This window comes from Helicoverpa zea, chromosome 22 (assembly GCF_022581195.2).
Source record: "Helicoverpa zea isolate HzStark_Cry1AcR chromosome 22, ilHelZeax1.1, whole genome shotgun sequence".
Taxonomy (NCBI): Eukaryota; Metazoa; Arthropoda; class Insecta; order Lepidoptera; family Noctuidae; genus Helicoverpa; species Helicoverpa zea.
This window is the reverse complement of record NC_061473.1, coordinates 3,053,007-3,074,519: the sequence shown is the minus strand read 5'-3', so window position 1 is coordinate 3,074,519 and position 21,513 is coordinate 3,053,007. Positions and strand designations below refer to the sequence as shown.

The following is a 21,513-nucleotide window of genomic DNA, read 5'->3' as shown; positions in this document are numbered from 1 at the left end:
AAAACAATTATGTGAAGTCATGGATTTAACATTTTTTTCAAGTCAGTTTTGCCAATTTCAAGACTGAATAACTTTGATCCACTTATTTTACCTTTTTACTTCAGATCTAAGTTTTATTTAAAACTTAGTATTATCTACAGTTATCTCATCTTACATTATTTTCCGTAGGTAGTTAGCCTGCACCAAGCTATCATAAATAAACATACCAATAACTGGAAGACCAGTTTCCTTCTGGTAAGCTGTCATAGCGTAGCCCACGACTCCTCCGGCCGGACCGGAGAGAATTGCTCGGGAACCGTTGAACCTGATCACATAGTATTACCATAGAACAACCAAGTTTTTAACCATACATTGAAACAACGAACTTTTTATGCCGCCTGCATAATAATAATCTGAGGCGGATGACGGGGAGTAGCGACCCCGCGGGGCTATATATCCGAGTGCTCCAGGGAGAGTATACTGTCCCCCACCTCCGGCTTGCCGGAGTGAAGCATGACGGGGGATAGGTCTCCCGCCTCTTGGCTTGCCTTCATCGGCCGGTCAGAGTGGAGTCGCTAGAGCAGGGTTAGCAGCCCACTCGGAGGGTAGGTGCCTCGTGGTAAGTGGCGAGTGGGCCGGTGATGCTGGACCCACAGGGAGCGCGTGATCTGCGTTTAAAGTCCGCCGAGGTATCCTCACCCTTCAGCCGCTCATGTACCTGTTGCCCCCTTGTTGCGATTTAGCGACTGATTCCCGGGGGCCCAGTAAGTGAGTTGGCGAGTCTCCACCTGCCATTTTTACGTGTATTTATTACATTGTTATCGGCAGGTGCCATAGTTCCCGTAGTTTCCCCATTCCTAGTCCACTAGCATCCCATCACAATAGCCCAAGTAGTTTTCATCCATAGTTAGCAATAGTTTAGCACAGAACCGGGGATTGTCCTTGGGTACATTTCTATAGTGTATACAGGGATAATCGTCGGTTTTGTGTCACCATTTCATTAAAGTTGTCTCAAAAGGGCTTCAGCGTGTTGGCTTCGGCCCCACGTTCGCCTCCCAAAAATCCGGGACTCTATAGTCCCGAGGTCTGGAAGAGACATACAAGATACTTATGTTTATGTTATTATTCTGTGTCTGTCTACTGACTAATGGCAATAAATAGATCACTTTTTCTTTTTTAATCCAATCATATGCTAGCACCCATATACACAAGTTTCTTAACATTATTTCTAAATCCAGAAGAATAAGCGTACAAAAGAAATTGATTCATGGTCTATTTACTGTCAAACTATTTGTACATCTTAATTTTAAGTTAAAACAACTCCATAACTTCATACTTACATATTCATAGGCGTAAGACCCCCATCCGACTGCATGAACAGCACGTTAGACCCCTTCAGACCCCCGGAGAAGCCGTCAGCGAACCCCCTGACGTACTCCCTAATGTGGGGCGTAAGGTACGCGTCAGCTGACGCCGTGAAGCCGCGCGGCACCATGCGGACCATGGATGTTATGGCGTGAGAGAGGGATACTTGCTTGAACCCTGGAATTTGGAAGAAGTAGAAAAGTGTTTATGACAATACAGGAATGAATTTTATCCAGTGCGCAAACTTTGTCAACTTATAGTTAAATAAGTTTTATAGATACGTATATTTTTATTTTATAGTGTTTTAGTACAAAAAAGAAAAGTTATTGATATCGAAAGATGTTTATTTTGTAACCGATAGTACGGTCACAGTCGTCATAGTATGCACGGCGGCAACGCGAAACCGGTTTACTGACGGAGCTCCGCTCGGCGCGCGAAAGAATAGTTGGTATCCATATTTTGCTGATTTTAGGGCGGACAAAAGAATGAAATTTTTTTTTTTACTGATGATGCAGATATGTTCTGTTAACGATTCTGGACCACCAGTTTTTTTTTGCGTACTGCTTAAAATTCATTCCTGTACAGGTTAAAGTAGACTTTATTTGCGTCAATTGATTAAATGATTTTAAAAGGTGTTATGGACGCATTATAATTATTGCGTCAATTAGCTAAAGACATTTTAAAGGAATTATGGGTGAATCAAAGGTACACCTACAACTTTAATATATATTTTCTTCTTAATGAGAAGTATGCATCTATACGGTTTTCACACATTTAAAAACACTTAGGTAATGCTAACGTTATCTTGAGAGAAGTAATAAGACAAATGCGCCAAAAAAATATCACTTTTGACTTCTACCACCATCACCGTGCACGAAAAAAACATCATAAAATTGTGGCGTGTTACGCCAAATAGGTACACCTAAATAAGTCAAAAATAAAATAATTTTTCTAACATTCAAAAATAAATCAGGTATTAATTTTCTCACCTATTTCCTCAGCAATCTTTCCAATCCTGACCTCATGATCATGATAAGTATAACTATGAGCTAACACTACTGCCACACTCTCAATCCCTTTCTTCTTCAACGCAAGAAGATCCCTTCTTACTTCTTCTTCTTCCAAGTCTTTGATGACCAGCATCTTCTCTCCAGTGGTTCCTGTGACGGATTGCCAGGTGGTAGGTTTGTGCATCTGACACCTGTCTTCTAAGGCTGGGATGACCCGACAGTCTACTTCTACTACATCGGTGTAGAGAACTCCTGGGCGTTTTATGTCCTGGAAGATGAAGAAGAATTTATTTGTTTTGGATAGGGGGCGAAAGGTCTTCTTGTTGGTATTTTTTTATGACTTTCCAAGAAGGAGCAAGTAATTTGCTTTTATTTTGAATACTACTTTTCTAGCGCTCTAGCGTGTAATAAACTTATTGATGGGGAGTTTATACCACCATTTCTTCTTCCCAGCAAAAGCGCATAGGATGTTGTGAAGGGAGGGCGTTTTTGAGAGCTGTCTTTTGTAAGATTAACCTTCCAAAAGTGCTGATTTCCGCCTACTTTGAATAAATGACTTTTGATTTAATTACAAATGCTTCATATAGCTTGATAATGGACCTTTCTTTTCAGACCCTTATTCTTCTTTCAAATTAAAATATATTAGCTTTATACCTGACCTTTTGAATAATCAATGGATGAGACCTATTTTCATCAGTGTGTTCAAATGATGATAATGACTTACCAATTGAAATATATTCGGCCTAGCCTGGTTCCCAATGTACATCAGATCCTTGAACCCCTTGTTGATCACCAGCGCCATTTTAGCTCCCTTCCTCTCGAGTAACGCGTTAGTAGCGACGGTGGTACCCATCCTGATTGACTCTATGAGTGAGGAGTTCACTTTGCCGTCTGCTGCTAAAGCGTTGCCGGTTTCCTGTAATGAGGTGTAATTTGGTTTATTTGGGAGTAGGTGTTTCTTACGGTTTCTCCTGCGTACCAGGAGAACTTCGCGGTAACAATATCTTTTAAGTTGCTCCGCAGTGAAATAACTAAAATCGGTTCAATAGTATCAGAGTGTATTCAATGCAAACAGTAAAATATTTTCTTTTTATATCTCTATATAGAAAATGTCATGAGGTGTGCTCAGAGAATGGGCCTTGGGAAATATATTTGCCGGGCTAGGAGTAACTAGACTTGTCTATTTTGATTTTCAGAAACCTGTCTAAACCTTCACCGTCGATCAGACAAAGAAGTATGAAAGGATGACTTTACAAATAATACAAATCATTTTTCTTTGCCCAGGTGTTTAGGCAAGGCATAATGTCATACCTATGTTTAAGATAAATCTCTACTCGAGATTAGACAATGGCGGTGAAATAGGTATTCTATATCTAGATATCTTATCACATTTTTTTGCATTGTAATGCCCAGAAATAGTATAAATTTAAAATTTATCACGATAGATAGAGGAAAGTTAATGTTCGATTGGTAACATTTGACAGGTTAAGGTAGGTTGATCCGCTGGCATCTGTATCAAATCATATACCTCCTGCAGTAGGTATCCTTCGAATAGCTTCTCTGGGAGCATCATCATAGTTCTCTGGGTCCACTTTATCATTTTACCCAAATATTTATATTTAAATATCTCCAATACAACCTCCCATAGACTTTCATCCTCATTTGTCAAACGTTCAATAGATTTTCAACCTTATCACAATAGTGTAAGTCTTATATTCGATTGGTAAAACCACATACCTCCTGCAGTATTCTCCGAATAGCCTCTCTGGGAGCATCATCATAGTTCTGCGGGTCTACTGACAGCAGCTTCATAACCCTCACTTTGCCGTTAGGACAGCGAGCATACACGTCTGTGAATGTACCGCCACGGTCAATGGCAAATTGGAAGCCAGGGGGGGACATGGTGATGGCTGAAAAGAGAGATAGTAAAGTGATAAATAATTGACACAAATGATTAGGAAAACAAGAATAGAAAATAAATGCTATATGGTGTTGATCAGTTTTTTAGAAGAAAACAAGACTTTTATGTTCTTAATTTGGATATTTTGTTTTTGCATAACTTTATTTAATTTTGTAGACTGGTATGAAGCAACTGGTATGTAGGTGGCTATGAAGTTAATGAAGTTTTCGTCATTTAAAATTACTAGGAACTTTCCTAGCAAATTAAGACTTTCCTAGCAAATTAAGACAGAATTGAATTACTTATTAGCATTAAAGCTAGATTGTATTTTTTTATGATGTTACCGTATGAGGTCACATCATATAAACAAAAAAAAAAAAAAAAAAAAAAAAAAAAAAAAAAAAATTAAAATTACCCTGTACTTATGCTAGAGTATTAATAATATAATACAGTTTCCTATGCAAATGAATTACAGAAAACATATCATTTTCCTTAGACCTGTTATACTATGTAGGTAAGTTATTAAAAACAATAACACTAGTCAACAAAATTTTCCTTTTTTATTGTATAAAGAAAACTCGTAATGATGTAAAGTAACTGGATTTGAATTGAGAAGAGCAGTACTAAATGATTCTTTAGTTAGAAAATACGAAAAAAAAATAGTGTCTGCAGAAAAATGGCTTTAAATATCGTTAAAAAAGCGTTTTTTAGGCATTTTCAGATTGGTTTTTCTCCAAAACTAGACGTGCTAGAGCAGTCCGGTGTTTTAGACTTCGGTTCTGTGATAGATAATCTGCAAAAAATTATATGTTTCACCTTGGATACGAAAATGCTGTTGACTAGTGTAATTTTCCTAGGACCTACTAGGTTTTGTAATGTATCATAGGATTTTCCAATCATACATATTATTAATTTACATGTAGGTAATGTAGGTATAAACTTATTACATCTTCCTTTCTTCAATATTTCATACCTATACCATTCCATTATTATTCACAGTAATCATAGGAAAAGAAGATTTTAATGAAAGACAGTCATAGCCAAGACAGTCTACCTCACATGACCGCTTGGTTTCATCAATTTTCTTTTAGACAAAAAAAGTAAATATAGCTATAATAAGCACTTTAATATATTATCAGTTTGAAAACATCTTATTTTCATTTAGTTATGCTAACTGACTAGATATATAGGTACTAAACTAAGTACCTACTCAATAACTTAATTTTTAAATAAGTGTTGTCCCCATAAGTAGTCAAATATAAAAAAAGTTAAGTTAAAAAAAGTTAAATAAGCTAATTTATTTGGTCGAGTTCTAATAATTAATTTTGACTTTTTTTCTTAATAAATTCCCTGATCCATGAATCATATGTGATACACACCTATTGTGTCTAAATTTTGGACAGCGAAGTGGCTAATATAATAGAATATTGGCTTAAGCAAATAATTAAAACAGGAAATTTATTACAAAAGAACATTACACTCACTAACTTTAGTCTCATCTAGACATTAACTTGTCAGATAACAGATGAAATAGATATTGTCTTAAAGACATCTGTATTTCACTACATTGTAAAATCAACCATATTGAAAATGTATAAGGTTGAAATTTCAATAAGTAAAAGCATAAAGAAACTTTACATTGAAAAATCAACCATATCGGAAACAGATAAGGTTGAGATTTCAATATCACATAGAGAAGAATGACTGCACTATTTGGCTAGATGTTTGTCTGTCTGTTATCAAACATTAGTTTGCAAGAAAATCAATATTACATAAGGTTGACTTTAAGAGGGAAATTATATTCAATTTTTATAAGATTTTTTGTTTAATAAAGGAATTAAAATTTTTCTTTCGCAGGTTTGTGTGGAGACGTTATTTTAATTTCTTATGCATCATGATTCCCTATCTAAAGACTTCACTAAATGTTTGCACTACGTAAAAAATATAAACTAAATAAGTGTGTTAAAAAAATTTACTAAATTTTTTGGTAAATAAAATACGTAGGTAAATATTTTCTATTACACAATATTAAATTAGGTAACTATCAAAATCTAAAATTAGCACATTTTTTTATCTCTATTCCAAGGACAAGGTGCCTTTACCTAGTTTTTTTATTTAATAAACAATGATGATCTGCAAAAAAATCACGATGATATTTACCTACTTATGAAGATCATCAAAAGATGAAATGCTAATGTTAGTCTTATCATTAGGCAATTAGAATTAGGATTAATTAGTACCTTCAAGCAAAATTAATGCCGTTTCTCTAATTTTAAAGCCAATTGAAAATTAGACCTACCTACCTACTACTGGCGAAGTAAATAGCAAACAAATTCTTGTACTTTCTGAACTTACCTTTTATGAAATCTCTTGAAACTGAATTAGATATAATTTACGTAAAATCTTCTCAACTTTACAGCATGTCAACACGCAGTGAGGAATGGAAATTGAATGAAAGAAAATGAAACAACAATACCAAAGTTATCAATTTTCTTATCGGTGTATATTTGTTTCTTTTACTCAAATGAATTTAGAACCAATACAGGTTGTCTTGTCCTACTCTAACTCTTAAATTAGCAAATAGCTACTTCTTCACAATGTAGCCTTGAACGCGACCATTGACAGCTGATGATTTTGTGTTCACTGAAATAAAGCAAATTGAGCTCTGTGTCGATCATTTCAAGAATATAATTTGTTTGTCAAAAATATGCTGTTTGTACGGATATAATTTGCATGTATACAACTATAATTATTTGAAAAAATATAATATAAAGCGAATAATACCTATTACGTAGTAGGTAGGCTGTAAGCTTTGTTCATTATTTAGATTTTTTGTACACATTTGAAACGTATCGTAACGTATGAGTTTCTGAACGCACCATAAACATAACCTCAATTTCTTGACGTCAATAAAAAGCAGACAGCCCCGCTGTTTATTGAATGGTTTTGTCGAATTTCTTACAAATAAGATTTGTATCACTCGGTAGTTACTTAAAAAGGATGGGTAGAAAAAACCGCCAGTATAATAAATTCGCTCAGCGAAAGCGGGAACGCAAAGAGCAGGTAAAAAGTAAAAATGTGTTAGTTTATAACCTTTGTCTAACTTCAGCAAGTATTTACGTTTATTGTTTTCATGTTTTTAGGAGAAGAATCCTCAGGAGAAACCAGCTGCTGACAATAGGAAGCATTACGATGATATTGTTAGGGAGAATGCTGCGTTTGAAGAGTATTATAAGGTAAGAAATTAATTTACATTGAATTGATCTCCTAAACAGAAGTTCTACCCTGATCTTTTCAGGATCAGTAGTAGTATGACAATATTTGGCAATCCGCAATTTCATTCCATCCCCAGATAGCCATCTAAAACTTAATTATCTTTTTAATACAATAAAAATTTTCTCAAACCAATTTTTAAAGTACTTTCAAAACTCTATCAAATTTTTATTTCCTTTGCATTGCAAAAAATATTGATTTATATGCCTTCACCTATATCTATGTCGGATTATCATGAATAAATAGGCTATTTGTGAATATACTGTCCAAACAATAATTCCAAACAATAATTCTTTCTTTATTGCCTGAATCACCTCAACCGTTTACTGTACCTATATGTTCTTAAAAAATATGATTTCTTATTTCCCAGGGCCAGAAAGTATGCCCGGAAGAAGAATGGGACACATTCATGAAGACCCTCAAAGAGAACTTGCCGACTGCCTTCCGTATCACAGGTTCCAAGTGTGAGGCAGCTGCACTCATGAAGCTAGTGAAGAGCCAGTACTTCTCCGAGATCCTGAACATGAAGCTGCACGCTGAGGGTGATGATGGAGAAGGGGAGGAGATTAAGCCTATTAATTTGCCTTGGTATGTTAATATTTTGGTCTAATAGACTTGACTGTATTGACTTTATTGAAAATATCATTAACCAAAAATAGCAGATTTTGAAAAGTTCATTGTCATCATTCAATTTATAAACTTCTTTAAACCAACAAGAGAAACTGACAAATAACAAAAAAACAAACACATGGAAAACACAGAGAAACACTTAGAAGTTTTCTATTTAATTTCCATCATAATTTAGCTCACATAACATTTATTTATTATGCACTATAATTGTCTCAGCTTGATTACGACCACAGCAGAACGGCCTCCCCAAGCTGGGGGGCTTGCCCATACTCACCATGTCACGCATGCATGTTAGTAAGTGTAACTCATCATAATCATAATTCTTCAGGTACCCAGGAGGTTATGCATGGCAGCTCCGTCTATCCCGCACAGACATCAGACGTAATGAGGCTCTGTACAAACTACACAACTTCCTAGTAGCTGAGACAGCTGCGGGTGGCGTGTCTAGACAGGAGACTGTGTCTATGATACCGCCTGTCGTTCTTGATGTACAACCTCATCATAAGGTAAATAAATATTTGTGGCGGTTTTCCTACTGATCATTCAATCCATCATACAATTTTGTGAGTGTTATGAATGACTAGCTTCTGCCTGTGGTTTCAACCGCGTCCATTACTTCAGATTAAGAAATAAGCAGATAACAAGAAATGAAGCTAAATTATATAAACTTATGTTGTAAGCTATAATATAAGTTTCTTTACAATCCACCCAGTTGTTTTAAGTGAGTTATGTTACAGCCTTTTTTTTTTTTTATCGTCCCACTGCTGGGCACAGGCCTCCTCTCACACGGAGAAGGATTGAGCATTAATCACCACGCTTGCTCAATGCGGGTTGGTGATTTCAGACTTTACAGTCCAAGTTTCCTCAAGATGTTTTCCTTCACCTTTTTATCAGCCATTGGTGTCCAAGATATACTTAGAAAGTACATACAAACTTAGAAAAGTTGCATTGGTACTTGCCTGACCTGGAATCGAACCCGCGCCCTCTTACTCGAGAGGATGGTTCTTTACCCACTAGGCCACCACGACTTTTTTACGTGAGTAAAGAACTAAAATCCGTTCATCCAACTACCATACTTTCACAATTATAAATAATATTATTCAACTTTTCTCTCAGGTATTGGACATGTGTGCAGCACCTGGATCTAAAACGGCGCAGTTGATTGAATTCCTACATGCTGATGAAGACAAAATGCCTACAGGTAAACTGTATGAAATAAAATTTTCAATTCACATTGTATATTTCTTCTCAAGCTCTAAATTCACACCAAAATACTCATATGAAAGGTTTACATCAAAATGCACATTGCTTAATACACATAATGGCACCTAGTATAACTGCAAAAAAATCGGTCCTTTTATTTGTATCCCTATTTCTAACCTATTTTCAGAACTTTATGAGCCTATTTAATTATTCCTCAGGTTTCGTAATGGCAAACGACGTGGATAACAACAGATGCTACATGTTGGTACACCAGGCTAAGAGATTGAACTCCCCCTGCATACTGATCACGAACCACGACTCCGCTGTCATGCCGTCTCTTGTTGTTACTGATGATAAGGTAAGCACCATTTTAATAAGCATCGCCTAAAGATGTAGACAAATTACTGTGTTTTCGATGGCACGTTAAACTGTAGGTCCCGGCTGTCATTGAACATCGGCTTATGTTTAACTGATCACCAGATATAGTAACAAATAGCAGAGAAAAATAGTAAATGATCACCAAAATGAAACTCGCATTTTAATGTAAAACTATAACCAAAGTTTTACCACTTTGCTATCCTATTTAAGTGAAATTACTCCAAAATAAATCATGCGTAAGCCAAAAATAGTAAATGATCACCAAAATTAAACCACCATTTTAAAGTAAGATTATAACCAAAGTTTTTAAATTCTGCTATCCTATTTAAGCAAAATGAGTCCAAATAAATCATTGTTATCCCAAAAGTAGTAAATGATCACCAAAAGTAGTAAATGATCATCAAAATTATACCAGTGTTTTAATATAAAATGATAATCAAAGTTTTTACATCTTGCTATCCTGTTTAAGTAAACTGACTCCAAAAAAATAAGTTCGGCCTGATACAATAAATGTAATAACAATATTTGGACCCTTTTCCTGCACTAGGGTGGAAAATTGTCTATTGCATGCCTCTAAACAGTGCGAAAAGAGTGTATTTTCGAGGGAGTGTATTGAGAAACACATTCTTCTTCTTCTTTCTCCTGCCCTGTTCCCAATTTTACTTGGGGTCGGCGCAATATGTCATTTTCTTCCATTTTCCCCTGTCACTCGTCATACTGACACTCACGCATGCATTGCAAGCCGGACACATAACTTAATGTGGCATCATAATACTTTATTTGGTAATAAGCCTACATTTTATGGCAATCACAGTGACTTATTTAGGCAAAAAAAAAACATTAATTTGGTCGTCAAGAGTTGGTGATCATTTACTAAATTTGGTGGTCGAATACAATTTAAAGTGAAGTCCTGACTAAAATAGCTGGTACTATTACATTTTTAGACTTTATTTTTCTGGTGTTCAGTAGATATTTCTGGTTACAAAACTAAGGGTATCAAAGCATTTTATGGTGGTCATTATATTTGTTCCCTTGAACATCCTTGGCAGTCGTTACGGGTAGTCAGAAGCCAGTAAGTCTGACACCAGTCTAACCAAGGGGTATCAGGTTGCCCGGGTAACTGGGTTGAGAAGGTCAGATAGGGCAGTCACTCCTTGTAAAGCGCCTGCACTCAGCTACATCCGGTTATACTGGAAGCCGACCCCAACATAGTTGGGAAAAAGGCTCGGAGGATGGATGGCTAATGATGTGGACAACAACAGATGCTACATGCTGGTACACCAGGCCAAGAGATTGAACTCCCCCTGTATACTGATCACGAACCACGACTCCGCTGTCATGCCGTCTCTAGTTGTTACTGATGTTAAGGTAGGTGAAGTTTATTGTGACAATTTGAAAGTTAATTTAACAGTCGGTAAAAAATTTAAGAAAAAGAGAAGTTATTTTTAATATTCAAAAAATATTCTCACATTGAAAATCTCAATTTATGAACTGAAAAGGCAGAAAAAGTTGAACTATCACAGTTAGGGGACATCCGTGTCCAAGCTAGACAAGCAAGTGTCCCCCAAATCCTATTGTTCAACCTGTTTGTTAAGTTCAAATATTGGTATTATTTGTGGTTTGAATACTTACTCAAAGGCTAAAAACCAAGACTATTTAATGACTACATGATGCATGTGCGTGACGTCTGTTTAGAGACCTAAACCTACCAGTTTGCTTTATTTTGACCAGAACTTTTTTCTCATTAAACTACTACTGAAGATTACCGCTACATACTTTGAATACATACATACTATTAGTCATTAACGTTCTTGTTTTCTTTCTATAGAATCCCGGTGCAACAAAACCACTGAAGTTCGACCGCATTCTCTGTGACGTACCGTGTTCTGGAGACGCCACGCTCAGGAAGAACCCTGACATATGGCTCAAATGGTCTACTGGCAATGGGAATAATCTTCATGGGTAAGAATACTAAATAACTTGAATATCTTTTGTTGCTCAAAACTTGGAAACGTTTTAAAAACTGTAGAAAGTATCAAAAGCTGTACATTTGAGAAATATACTTCAGAAGTTGTTTTACTGAAATTTATTTTTACTTTTAATATGATTACATGTCAAATGCCCAATTGTATAACCAACTCTACAAAAAAAAAAGTTAAACATACGCGTCGATAAACTCAAAACTGTTTTTGTAACATTTTAAAACTTGAATTTGCCATTTCTAAGTGGCCATGTCACTATTTTCGGGATAAAATTTTCTATGACACATGAATTCAAACGGTACTTTTTCAAAAGAAGCAAAACTCTAGGATACATGATTTTTTCATTCTCTAGCATCCAATACCGGGTCCTCAAACGCGGCTGCGAGCTCCTCGAAGTAGGAGGACGTTTGGTCTACTCCACATGCTCATTCAACCCAGTGGAGAACGAGGCAGTAGTCCACAGAGTACTCCAAGAGACCGCAGGGTCTGTAGCCCTCGTCAATGTCGCTGATATGCTGCCAGGCTTGAAGTTCCACAAGGGTAAGTCTACTAGCATCCTTCTAGAATTTTCTGGTCTCCAACTAGGGATATTTTGTCTGGTATTGAAGTTTGTTGATCAGGCCCTTACAGAATAAAGCAGTTCTCCAAAAAACTACGTTACTGACCAAAAAGTTATCATAAAATGATGTACACCTCAGCCTTATTTCTAACATTTTAAAACCTTCAAAGCATGTGCATTTGCGATCACTGTACCTTAGAAAAACTCCTTGATTACCTGTTTCCTTTTCTCTTGGCCACCAAAATTGTAAACCATTAAAAGTTTCTCAGTAAAATATTATTATTCTTATACAATTTATTTTTAATGCTAGGCATGACATACTGGCGCCCGGCATCCAAAGACATGGTGTTCTACGAGAAATACGAGGATGTGCCGGAGAAGTGGCAGACCGTGGTCAGACCGCAGATGTTCCCGCCTAAACCTGAGGATTTGGATAAATATAATTTGGATAGATGGTGAGTTTTGAAACATGTATCTAGTATTTTATAAAGAATTTAAATTTGAGTAGGGTCGCTTGAAAACTGGATTGATTGAGAAGAAAATTGAACAAGGCAACATTAATTTTACGTTGTATAGCTAAACTGTAGATATTTAGATTTTAATAAAATCGATTATGAAAACTATTTGACCGGACCATTTTTTCTTCTTACTCATAAATTAATACTGATACAATGCTGTTATTTGCATAGTTTCTATTGAAACGAAAATTTGATGGCTTTTTACACGCTTTTTATTAGCTTCACCTGTATGTTTGTATGTTTGTAACCGACTTCTTTGGGCGCGATTTTGACCCACTTTAAACGGCCAGATTTCGTTCAAACTTTGTAGATTTATTGAGGACCGATGACAATACACTAATTTGATAAAATTATTCCATTTTTAACCGACTTCCCAAAAAGGAGGAGGTTACACATACACATCGATTACTCCGAGGTTTATAGACCGATCTACGTGATTCTTTTTTTGTTCGACTCGGAATAGCTGCCAGTTGGTCCCATAGTCATCAGGTCAGGATCTGATGATGGAAACCCTGAGAAATCGAGGGCAACCTTCGAAAGTTGTAGGCATGCATAGGGTAAAAACTTGACACTCAGGTGTACGCCTAAAAGCACTATTCAACTGTGAAGATTTGGAGCTGACCTGATGATGGAGACCAGAGAGGGTCCAGGGAACTCGACAACTGAATATGTTAACTACCTCGTGTTTGGGCTTAAATTATTTGTATTGACAAGACCTTTGCAACAGTGAAGGTTTGGAGCTGACCTGATGATGGAGACCAGAGAAAGTCGAGGGAACTCGACAACTGAATATGTAAACCTCGTGTTTGGGCTTAAATTATTTGTATTGACAAAACCTATACAACAGTGAAGGTTGGGAGCTGACCTGATGATGGAGACCAGAGAAAGTCGAGGGAACTCGACAACTGAGTAAATAAACAAATAAACTGAATATGTAAAATACCTCGTTTGGACTTATATTCTTTGTATTGATGAGAACTTCCCACTTGTATGGATAGTGACAACTATTCGTAATATCACCCGTGTCGTCACGTTACGCACCAAATCCTCAACCATCAAAAGACCAACATCCAAAATATGTATTTTACCCGTAGTTGAATAAGCTTTATGTTTTACGCATGTTATTTTAGAAGAAATTTACACTTTACATATGTTTAAAATCAAGTAAGTATACAACAAATATTTACTACTTTACTTTTAGATCAAATGTACAAAATCACAATATTGTTAAATTGTCTTTCCATATCTATGTTAATTATTTTAAGATAATATTGTTATTCATATTTAAACTTTGTTAGTATAAGGTCAAATTGTTATATTTATTATGTATATATTCATTGTATATGAGTCATAATGTGTAAATTTTGTTCGAATTTAATGTATACAGTACAAGTGCAAATTATGTAGTTCAAATGTTTTTAAGTATAGTTCATCCTTAGTTCATTTTCGCCCACCAAGGACGTTCCTTCAGTAACGTCCTTGGTGGGCGGTATGTTTGCGACTAACATTTGAATGCTTCCTACTCGCTCGATAGATGGCGTTGTCGCGTTTAAATGCGCGCTATGGTTTCGTTACAAGCAAGACAAAATGTTTTTTTTGTAAGACTTTAATATACCAGCTTAGAACAGTGCACAGAGGCGGTTTTATTTATCATCACCCCATCTTGTGTACTAGTAGGTCAGCAGATCACCTAGTAGCTTAGCTAGGAAACAACAGTCGATAAGGCAGGACTCGTTGTTAATTTTTATTTCCAATAATTATCTTTAGCCGTTTTCTCTAACATTGTCAAATTTTTGTATACTAAAGAGAATTTTAATTCTACAAAACAAATAATAGTTTTAAAAAAAACTAAATCTACTTTAAAAAAACAAAACAAACTAAAAAACAGAAAATGCAAAATATCTTGATTCCTTTAACTAACAAGGCTATAATACTAAAAATTGTTGCCAAAATAAAGCGAAAAATTTTTTTCGATCGTAAAGCACTCTCTGATGCTTCGCATCACGAGTCGTGCAATAGTTTAAAATTAAAAAGCTATTATAAATAATCCAAACTAAAAAGTAGAAAATAAATAATAGTTTAAAAAAAACTAAAAAACACGCTTTTTATAGAAAACCGAACTAAAAAATAGCAAATAAATTTTAATGAATTTAAATTAAGAAAATAGTGTTCAAAATTTCAATGAATATAAATTAATAATAGTGTGAATACAAAAAAAATATTTTAAAAAGCGTGGGGTGCATGGTGTCAATAGTTATAAATATTTTATTGACAGATATGAGTAGAGTGATTTTCATTTCGATATGACCTTAAAAAGCACCCCACGCTTTTTTAAATATTTTTTTTGTATTCACACTATTATTAATTTATATTCATTGAAATTTTGAACACTATTTTCTTAATTTAAATTCATTAAAATTTATTTGCTATTTTTTAGTTCGGTTTTCTATAAAAAGCGTGTTTTTTAGTTTTTTTTAAACTATTATTTATTATATGTTTTATCCCGATTTTACACTTGCAAGTTGCTTCTGTATTAAATGATAAATTAATGCAAAGGTCTTATGAATTTTAAACAGTGAAAAAAAGAACGCCTCAATGCAAACCCTGGATCGTACTTTAATAGCATTTAAAAAATAACCCTTTCTTTTCTCCCCAGCGTAAGAATTCTCCCCCACCACCAAGACACTGGTGGTTTCTTCGTAGCAGTCTTCGAGAAACTCACCCCCCTTCCGTGGGAGAAGGACATCACGCCCGCAGAGCCTTCAGAAGTCAAAGAAGAAGAGAAGAAGGAACCGCCTAAGAAGAAGAGGAGAATGGGGGGCTATAGGGAAGATCCTTTTGTGTTCTTCTCAGGTAATAACGATTGAAGATTTGTTTATATTTATTGTTAACCTTTGAACTAAAATTACGGCAATAAAATATTGTGTGTATGTCTGTGACACAGTCTTAAATGTATGATGATTCGGGTTTTTTTGTGGAGTGGTGCTGTTTTGGTTTTTCCTTCCACCAATAGCACGCAGTTAAAATTGAGGAATCATTAGATTCCTTACGCAATTACCAAAATCTATAAACATTTTAATCAAAATCTAATAGGTACATTACGGAAAACGTTAAAAATAACTTTTTCCTATTTCATTTTATTTTCAAATCTATATACGCAGTCGTCATGAAATGAAAAAAATCTAAGATTTTAAAATGATAAAAGCTCTTCTAACGTATACACCGCTGCCTCTATAGGTACTATTCTTTCAACTTATGTATATTTTTTCAGGCGAAAAAGAAGACGTATTCCCCTCAATAAAAGAATTCTACAATCTCAACTCGGACTTCGACCCGACCTGCCTTCTCACGCGATGCTTCGTGGGGAAGAAGAAGAACATATACTTAGTTTCTCCAATAGTTAAGGACGTTGTGGCGAAGAATGAGTCGAGTATCAAGATTATTAATACTGGTGTCAAGACTTTTGTACGGTGTGATAATAAGAATATGGTTTGTCCGTTTAGGTGAGTACTTGAATGACTTCTTTATATCTTTATTTATGTCTTCCATTGGGTTTTACAGGTAAATAGTATCATGTACTTTTTCAGCTGTAACTTTATTTCTTTAAGAATGTATTAAAATAGATTAGTTATATCACAGTATAAAGTGTAAACAGACCAATAGGTATATTGTTATTTATACTACTTTTGAGTACAGAATAATCATCAATCGAGAACTTCATTAAATTCATTTAGATGCTAAGTTATCCGGTACCTTTGGTTTTTTTTTTCTTGTTTTTTACATAGATAAACCATTGGAAAGCCATCTCAGTTTACCAAAAAGTTGAAGAATCTTGATACTTCACATTGATATGTCATTACAATTTGCAACTTTTGTTCTCAATTCCCTAAAATGTTACACTGTCTCAATACCCATTTACCTTTCACACGTTATACCGGCTATTGATGCTCTAAATGCCCATTATTTAATAATCAATCAGGACTTGCCTAGTTTGCCTAAATGTAAAAGTTGTGGAAAACACACATCTTCCATTCCAGACTATCTCAAGAAGGTCTACAAAGCATAGCGCAGTTCATAGGCCCGGCTCGTCGTCTGCGCATCACCAGGGAGGATCTGATCCTCGTGCTGCAGAGCGACAACCCCAGCAAGCCGCCCGATGTTAAACTGTTCTCGGAGTCCACGCAGGAGCTGGTTAAGGGGTTTGGTAAGATTTTATTTATTGTTATAGTTCGGCCATTCAGAGAATGCGTTCCTGACACGTCGCGATTGAACTGACGACGTAACTACATTCATTGATTATTGATATAATAATGTTGTTTTAATGCTCCTCAATTGTTAAAACGGTAAACAACCAGCAAAAATATTTTTATCGTAACTGCAACGCCATTGCAAAGTTACGTCGTCAGTTCAATCGCGACGTGTCAGGAACGCATTCTCTGAATGGCCGAACTATAGTACTGTGCTGTCCTTGATCACTGTGGGATATACTTCCTGTAGCCAGAAATATGCAGCCTATGTTACGCAGGGATAGTCTTCCCAACAGGGAAATAATTTGGTATTAGTATCAGAGTTTTCTAGACCTCCTTTACCCAGTTACGCGGGCAACCCGATCCTCATTAGTAGACAGACTGGTTACCAAGTATTCTGGCTTCTGTCTACACGTAATTTATCGTGCTTTCCTAAACAGAGGAACTCTTCATGACAAGATGTTCACCCATCCACAAAATGACCGCGCCAAGCATTGCTTGCTGCGACTTACATTTACTTGGCCACAAGCTTCTCTCATGAAATTGACTTAAAACTGTTTTAACCAACTTCAAAAAGTTTCAGTTTGTAGTATTTGTCTATTCATGTGGTAAGAAAGCTGAGCCGATTATGACGCGTTTTTCGACATAGTATCGACTTACACATAAAGAAGAAGGTTTTTGGTGTATTATTTAATTTTATTTTTAAGTTTTATTTAATTTCACAACATATTATTTACATTGTTAAATATTAAATTATAAAAATAAGAAATTTTCTTTCATTATTACAGCTACCGGCAGCTGCGTACTAGAATACAAAGAAGAAGGCGACTCGTCTCTGCAGCTAACACTAGTGGGTTGGCGCGGCGTCCACTCTCTCCGCGCGTACACGGCGACTGCCGACACCGTGCATTATCTGAGACTGCTCGGCGCTGATTATACTAAATATGGTGAGCTTTATCTGTAATCTGCCCAGCCATTTCCCAACTAAGGAGGGTCGCTTCCAGTCTTACCGGATGCAGCTGGGTACCAGTGTTTTACAAGGAGCGATTGCCTATCTGATTTTCTCAACCCAGTTACCCTGGCAACCCTCTTAGTAAGACTGGCTATCTTTGTTTTCAAGTTAATTGATTATTATGTATTTGTGTAAAAAAACAACTTTTGCGACTTGCTTGATGTTGTGGTTATATATTTGTGTTTTGAGTGACTTTGACACGTTCGCGGACGCTGCAACTTGAGATTGTGTACCAAAATGACACAGTAAATGTCCATACAAATTATACGACGTGTACCTATGTACGTAGCGTCCCATCGTAGCGTATCGTCCCAAGACATCATGACACAACCGAGCGCGGTATGCGTGCGGGACGTGTATACACGTAGCGCGTTGTGCGTGCGTGAGTACCGTTACCGCCCACTGTCATCGGAACTTATTTGAAATAGTTTAAAACTTACTCTACGTGACAGTACAGCTTCGGGTATTTTACATGTTGTGACACAAGATACATTCAATAGGATTTTAACTTGAACGTTCATCAGAAATGAACGTTCTGTTGTAAAGTCAAAAAGTTATTTGGTACGTCATTGTACGTTGTGCCATATCAAAATTTGGAACGATGACGTTTAATCTCGTTCTGTCCGCGAAAGTGTTAAGAAAGTCGTCGAAAATTCAAGAAAAAGTCGAAAGTTTGTCGAAAAGCTTAGCTCAAAAAATCCTCACAAAAATATAACTAGGTATATTTGCATATACCATTTGAAGATTGCGTAATATTAATAAAAAATCGACCTTCACAGACATAAACAAGTTCAAGAAAGCCTCCGACGTTCCGGAAGCCGATGGCGAAACCGAAGCCGACTCCGGCGACGTGAGCGAAGTCGCTGACGGCGAGTCCACTAGCGCCGCAGCGGCGAGTAGCGACACTAATGGCGCAGATGTACAGTCCACTAGCGCCACGGCGGCGAGTAGCGACACTAATGGTGACGTACAGATGACAGAACAGTCTGCTTCATAGTGAATAGGGCTGTTAGATTAAGTTATATTGTATTTGTATTATATTTTATATATTGGAATTAAAATTATCTTTGACTATTTCGTTGGTTTTTTTTATTCGCTGTCAGCATTACGTTAGTCTCAGTAATAAAAGTCCAAGTAATTATGTGTGTTCACAGCACAACAAAAATCTCCGCTCCTAGAGGAGCTGTTGTAGGGAAATGAATGAATGCTCACCGTTCAGATATTGTTCACTCTTCCTTCTTTGTGAAATCTATTCTTCTCTGGAATGAGTTATCTCTTGAGATCAGGATGGTTAACAGGCGTTATACATTCAAAATGAAATATGCGACCACATCCATATGAAATTGGCAGAATCGCTACCGTAGATTTTTTTTTGTCTCTTCTGGCAATTGTAATATGTATGTATGTATAGTATGTTTATGTATTTTATTATTTTTTTTACACCAAATATCATATATAACCTTTACACCTACCACTGCTATTTCTCCACCACCCAAAGGTAGACTGGTAGAAAACGCCTAAGGCGTTAAGTCCGCCCTTGTACAAAATGTGCAGAAGTATTAAATAAATAAAATAAGGGGAGTGCATAAGGAATTATATAAGGAAGTACATAAGTTGAGTATAAAAGGAAGTACATAAGGGGAATATATAAGGAAGTATATTAGGGAGAACATAAGTGGAGTACGTAAGGGTTTTATGTACTCCCTATAAAGAAGCGTAATATGTACTACGCACTGATTAATTACATAATCTCAGAAACCATAAACTCCTACAAACTTTGAAGGGAGGTAGGTTCTTCATAGAGTGAAGACATGGGTTAAAGAGGGATTTTGCGAAAGTCCTGTGAAAGGAAAAAAAAAAACTGGACTGTAGAGTAAAATAAATACACAAACAATGTTTAGAAACCCTTTATTCCTTTCTTTCGCATTCGTTTCATTCGCTTTCACGCGATAACAAACCTTCCTACCTTAGCTTAAAGCCCACTATTGTGTGACACATTTGGGTTGACATACCATCGTTTAACAAAATCAACAAAGAATAACAAATTGTGGAGTCGCTATTGCACACGAGTATTTAATATACTTAATATTATTTAAGTAAATTAATATATTACAATAGAATACATCATAATATGAGAGTAACAACAGGACACGAACAGAAACTGATTTAAATTGCATTTCATGAAATCGGCGATCACTGTCGGCGACATAAAAAAAAATTGAGATCGTTTCTGTATATGAAAAACTGAAACGCGGTTATTTCATGAAAATTTTATATGGTAAAAGAGGTACCTACACTTAATTCCAGGAGAGGCGCTGGAAGCGCGGATGCGGTTTAGAGATCACATATGAGATTTTTAACGGACTTCAAAAAAAGGTTCTCAATTCGACTGTGGTTTTTTGTTTATAAGTGACCATTTATCGAACATGCCATGAGAATGCCTCATCTGATAAAAATTCTGGGTTGTTGCACTACAAATGGTTCAAATTCGTGCCCCGTTGATACTGCAATTTATGTATGTAGATACAGAACAAATATCATCTATAGATGATTCTATTATGACTGTATGACTGTGATGATACATACAAGTATTGATTAGACTTTCATGCTTATACATTCTTTTCCAATTAACTCTTCCATCCCTAAACATGGTCTAGCACGAACAATTTTAATGGTAACATTGGAAAATAAATCAAGAAATTAATTTTAGGTCTCACATTTTCTAAACCTAAAATTAATGGCAGGAGCTGGATGCGAGAAGCCGAAAATCGATCTCAGTGGCGTGCACTTGGAGAGGCCTATGTCCAGCAGTGGACTGCGATAGACTGATGATGATGATGATGATGATGATGATTTGTCTAAAATGGTCATTAAAATGTATAGGCCAATAGACGTACGAAGTATCCAACTGTAGCAATCTTTTTTATTTATTGATTTAGAAAAGGAACATACACTTTGGGTAGGATAATTAATTGTATTAAACACGTTTAAAATATCGATCTTGTCTGACACCAGTCTAACCAAGGGGTATTGGGTTGCCCAGGTAACTGGGTTGAGGGGTTCAGATAGGGCAGTCGCTCCTTGTAAATCACTGTTACTCAGCTACATCCGGTTAGACTGGAAGCCGACCCCAACATAGTTGGGAAAAAGGCTCGGAGGAGGAGGAGGATCGATCTTATGATCGATTTTCACATTCAATTTTACTCTAATTTTAATCTAATTCGTGCTAGACCTACAAACTATCAATCTCATTCAAATGACAAAATGTTTAAATAATGTTTTATCCAGGTCGCAATTGTTACATATTTAGTAATGTATAGGTATTGATAATTAGGTAAGCTTCAGGGGTCCTGATTACAATGAGAAAAGGGGACTGCCCTACATGCCAAACTTTGCGACATAATTTTTTAACACTCGAATAGTGTAGCTGAGCATTTAATTTTAATCTTTGAAATAT

At 36.0% G+C, this 21,513-nt stretch overlaps 2 protein-coding genes across 2 annotated transcripts in view; one reads left to right on the top strand and one right to left on the bottom strand.

Moving 5' to 3' along the window:
• The window catches only part of LOC124641317 (5-oxoprolinase), a 29,234-nt gene extending 22,455 nt beyond the window's left edge, over positions 1 to 6,779 (bottom strand). The window contains exons 1-6 of the mRNA XM_047179377.1: positions 6,610 to 6,779; positions 4,092 to 4,264; positions 3,079 to 3,270; positions 2,334 to 2,622; positions 1,320 to 1,521; positions 207 to 304 (exon numbers count right to left, since the gene is read on the bottom strand). Of these exons, the coding sequence (XP_047035333.1) occupies positions 207 to 304; positions 1,320 to 1,521; positions 2,334 to 2,622; positions 3,079 to 3,270; positions 4,092 to 4,256 (946 nt within the window). The 5' untranslated portion in view covers positions 4,257 to 4,264; positions 6,610 to 6,779. The remainder of the gene's footprint in view (positions 1 to 206; positions 305 to 1,319; positions 1,522 to 2,333; positions 2,623 to 3,078; positions 3,271 to 4,091; positions 4,265 to 6,609) is intronic.
• Positions 6,780 to 7,130: 351 nt separating this feature from the next.
• LOC124641506 (tRNA (cytosine(34)-C(5))-methyltransferase) lies at positions 7,131 to 19,130 on the top strand. Its single transcript, XM_047179596.1, has 14 exons — positions 7,131 to 7,317; positions 7,398 to 7,490; positions 7,898 to 8,115; positions 8,486 to 8,663; positions 9,274 to 9,358; positions 9,579 to 9,718; positions 11,567 to 11,700; positions 12,073 to 12,260; positions 12,590 to 12,734; positions 15,454 to 15,650; positions 16,069 to 16,300; positions 16,835 to 17,001; positions 17,833 to 17,991; positions 18,836 to 19,130. The coding sequence occupies exons 1-14, from the start codon at positions 7,195 to 7,197 to the stop codon at positions 19,051 to 19,053; spliced, it is 2,277 nt and encodes a 758-aa protein (XP_047035552.1). The 5' UTR covers positions 7,131 to 7,194; the 3' UTR covers positions 19,054 to 19,130.
• The last annotated feature ends 2,383 nt before the right edge of the window (positions 19,131 to 21,513 follow it).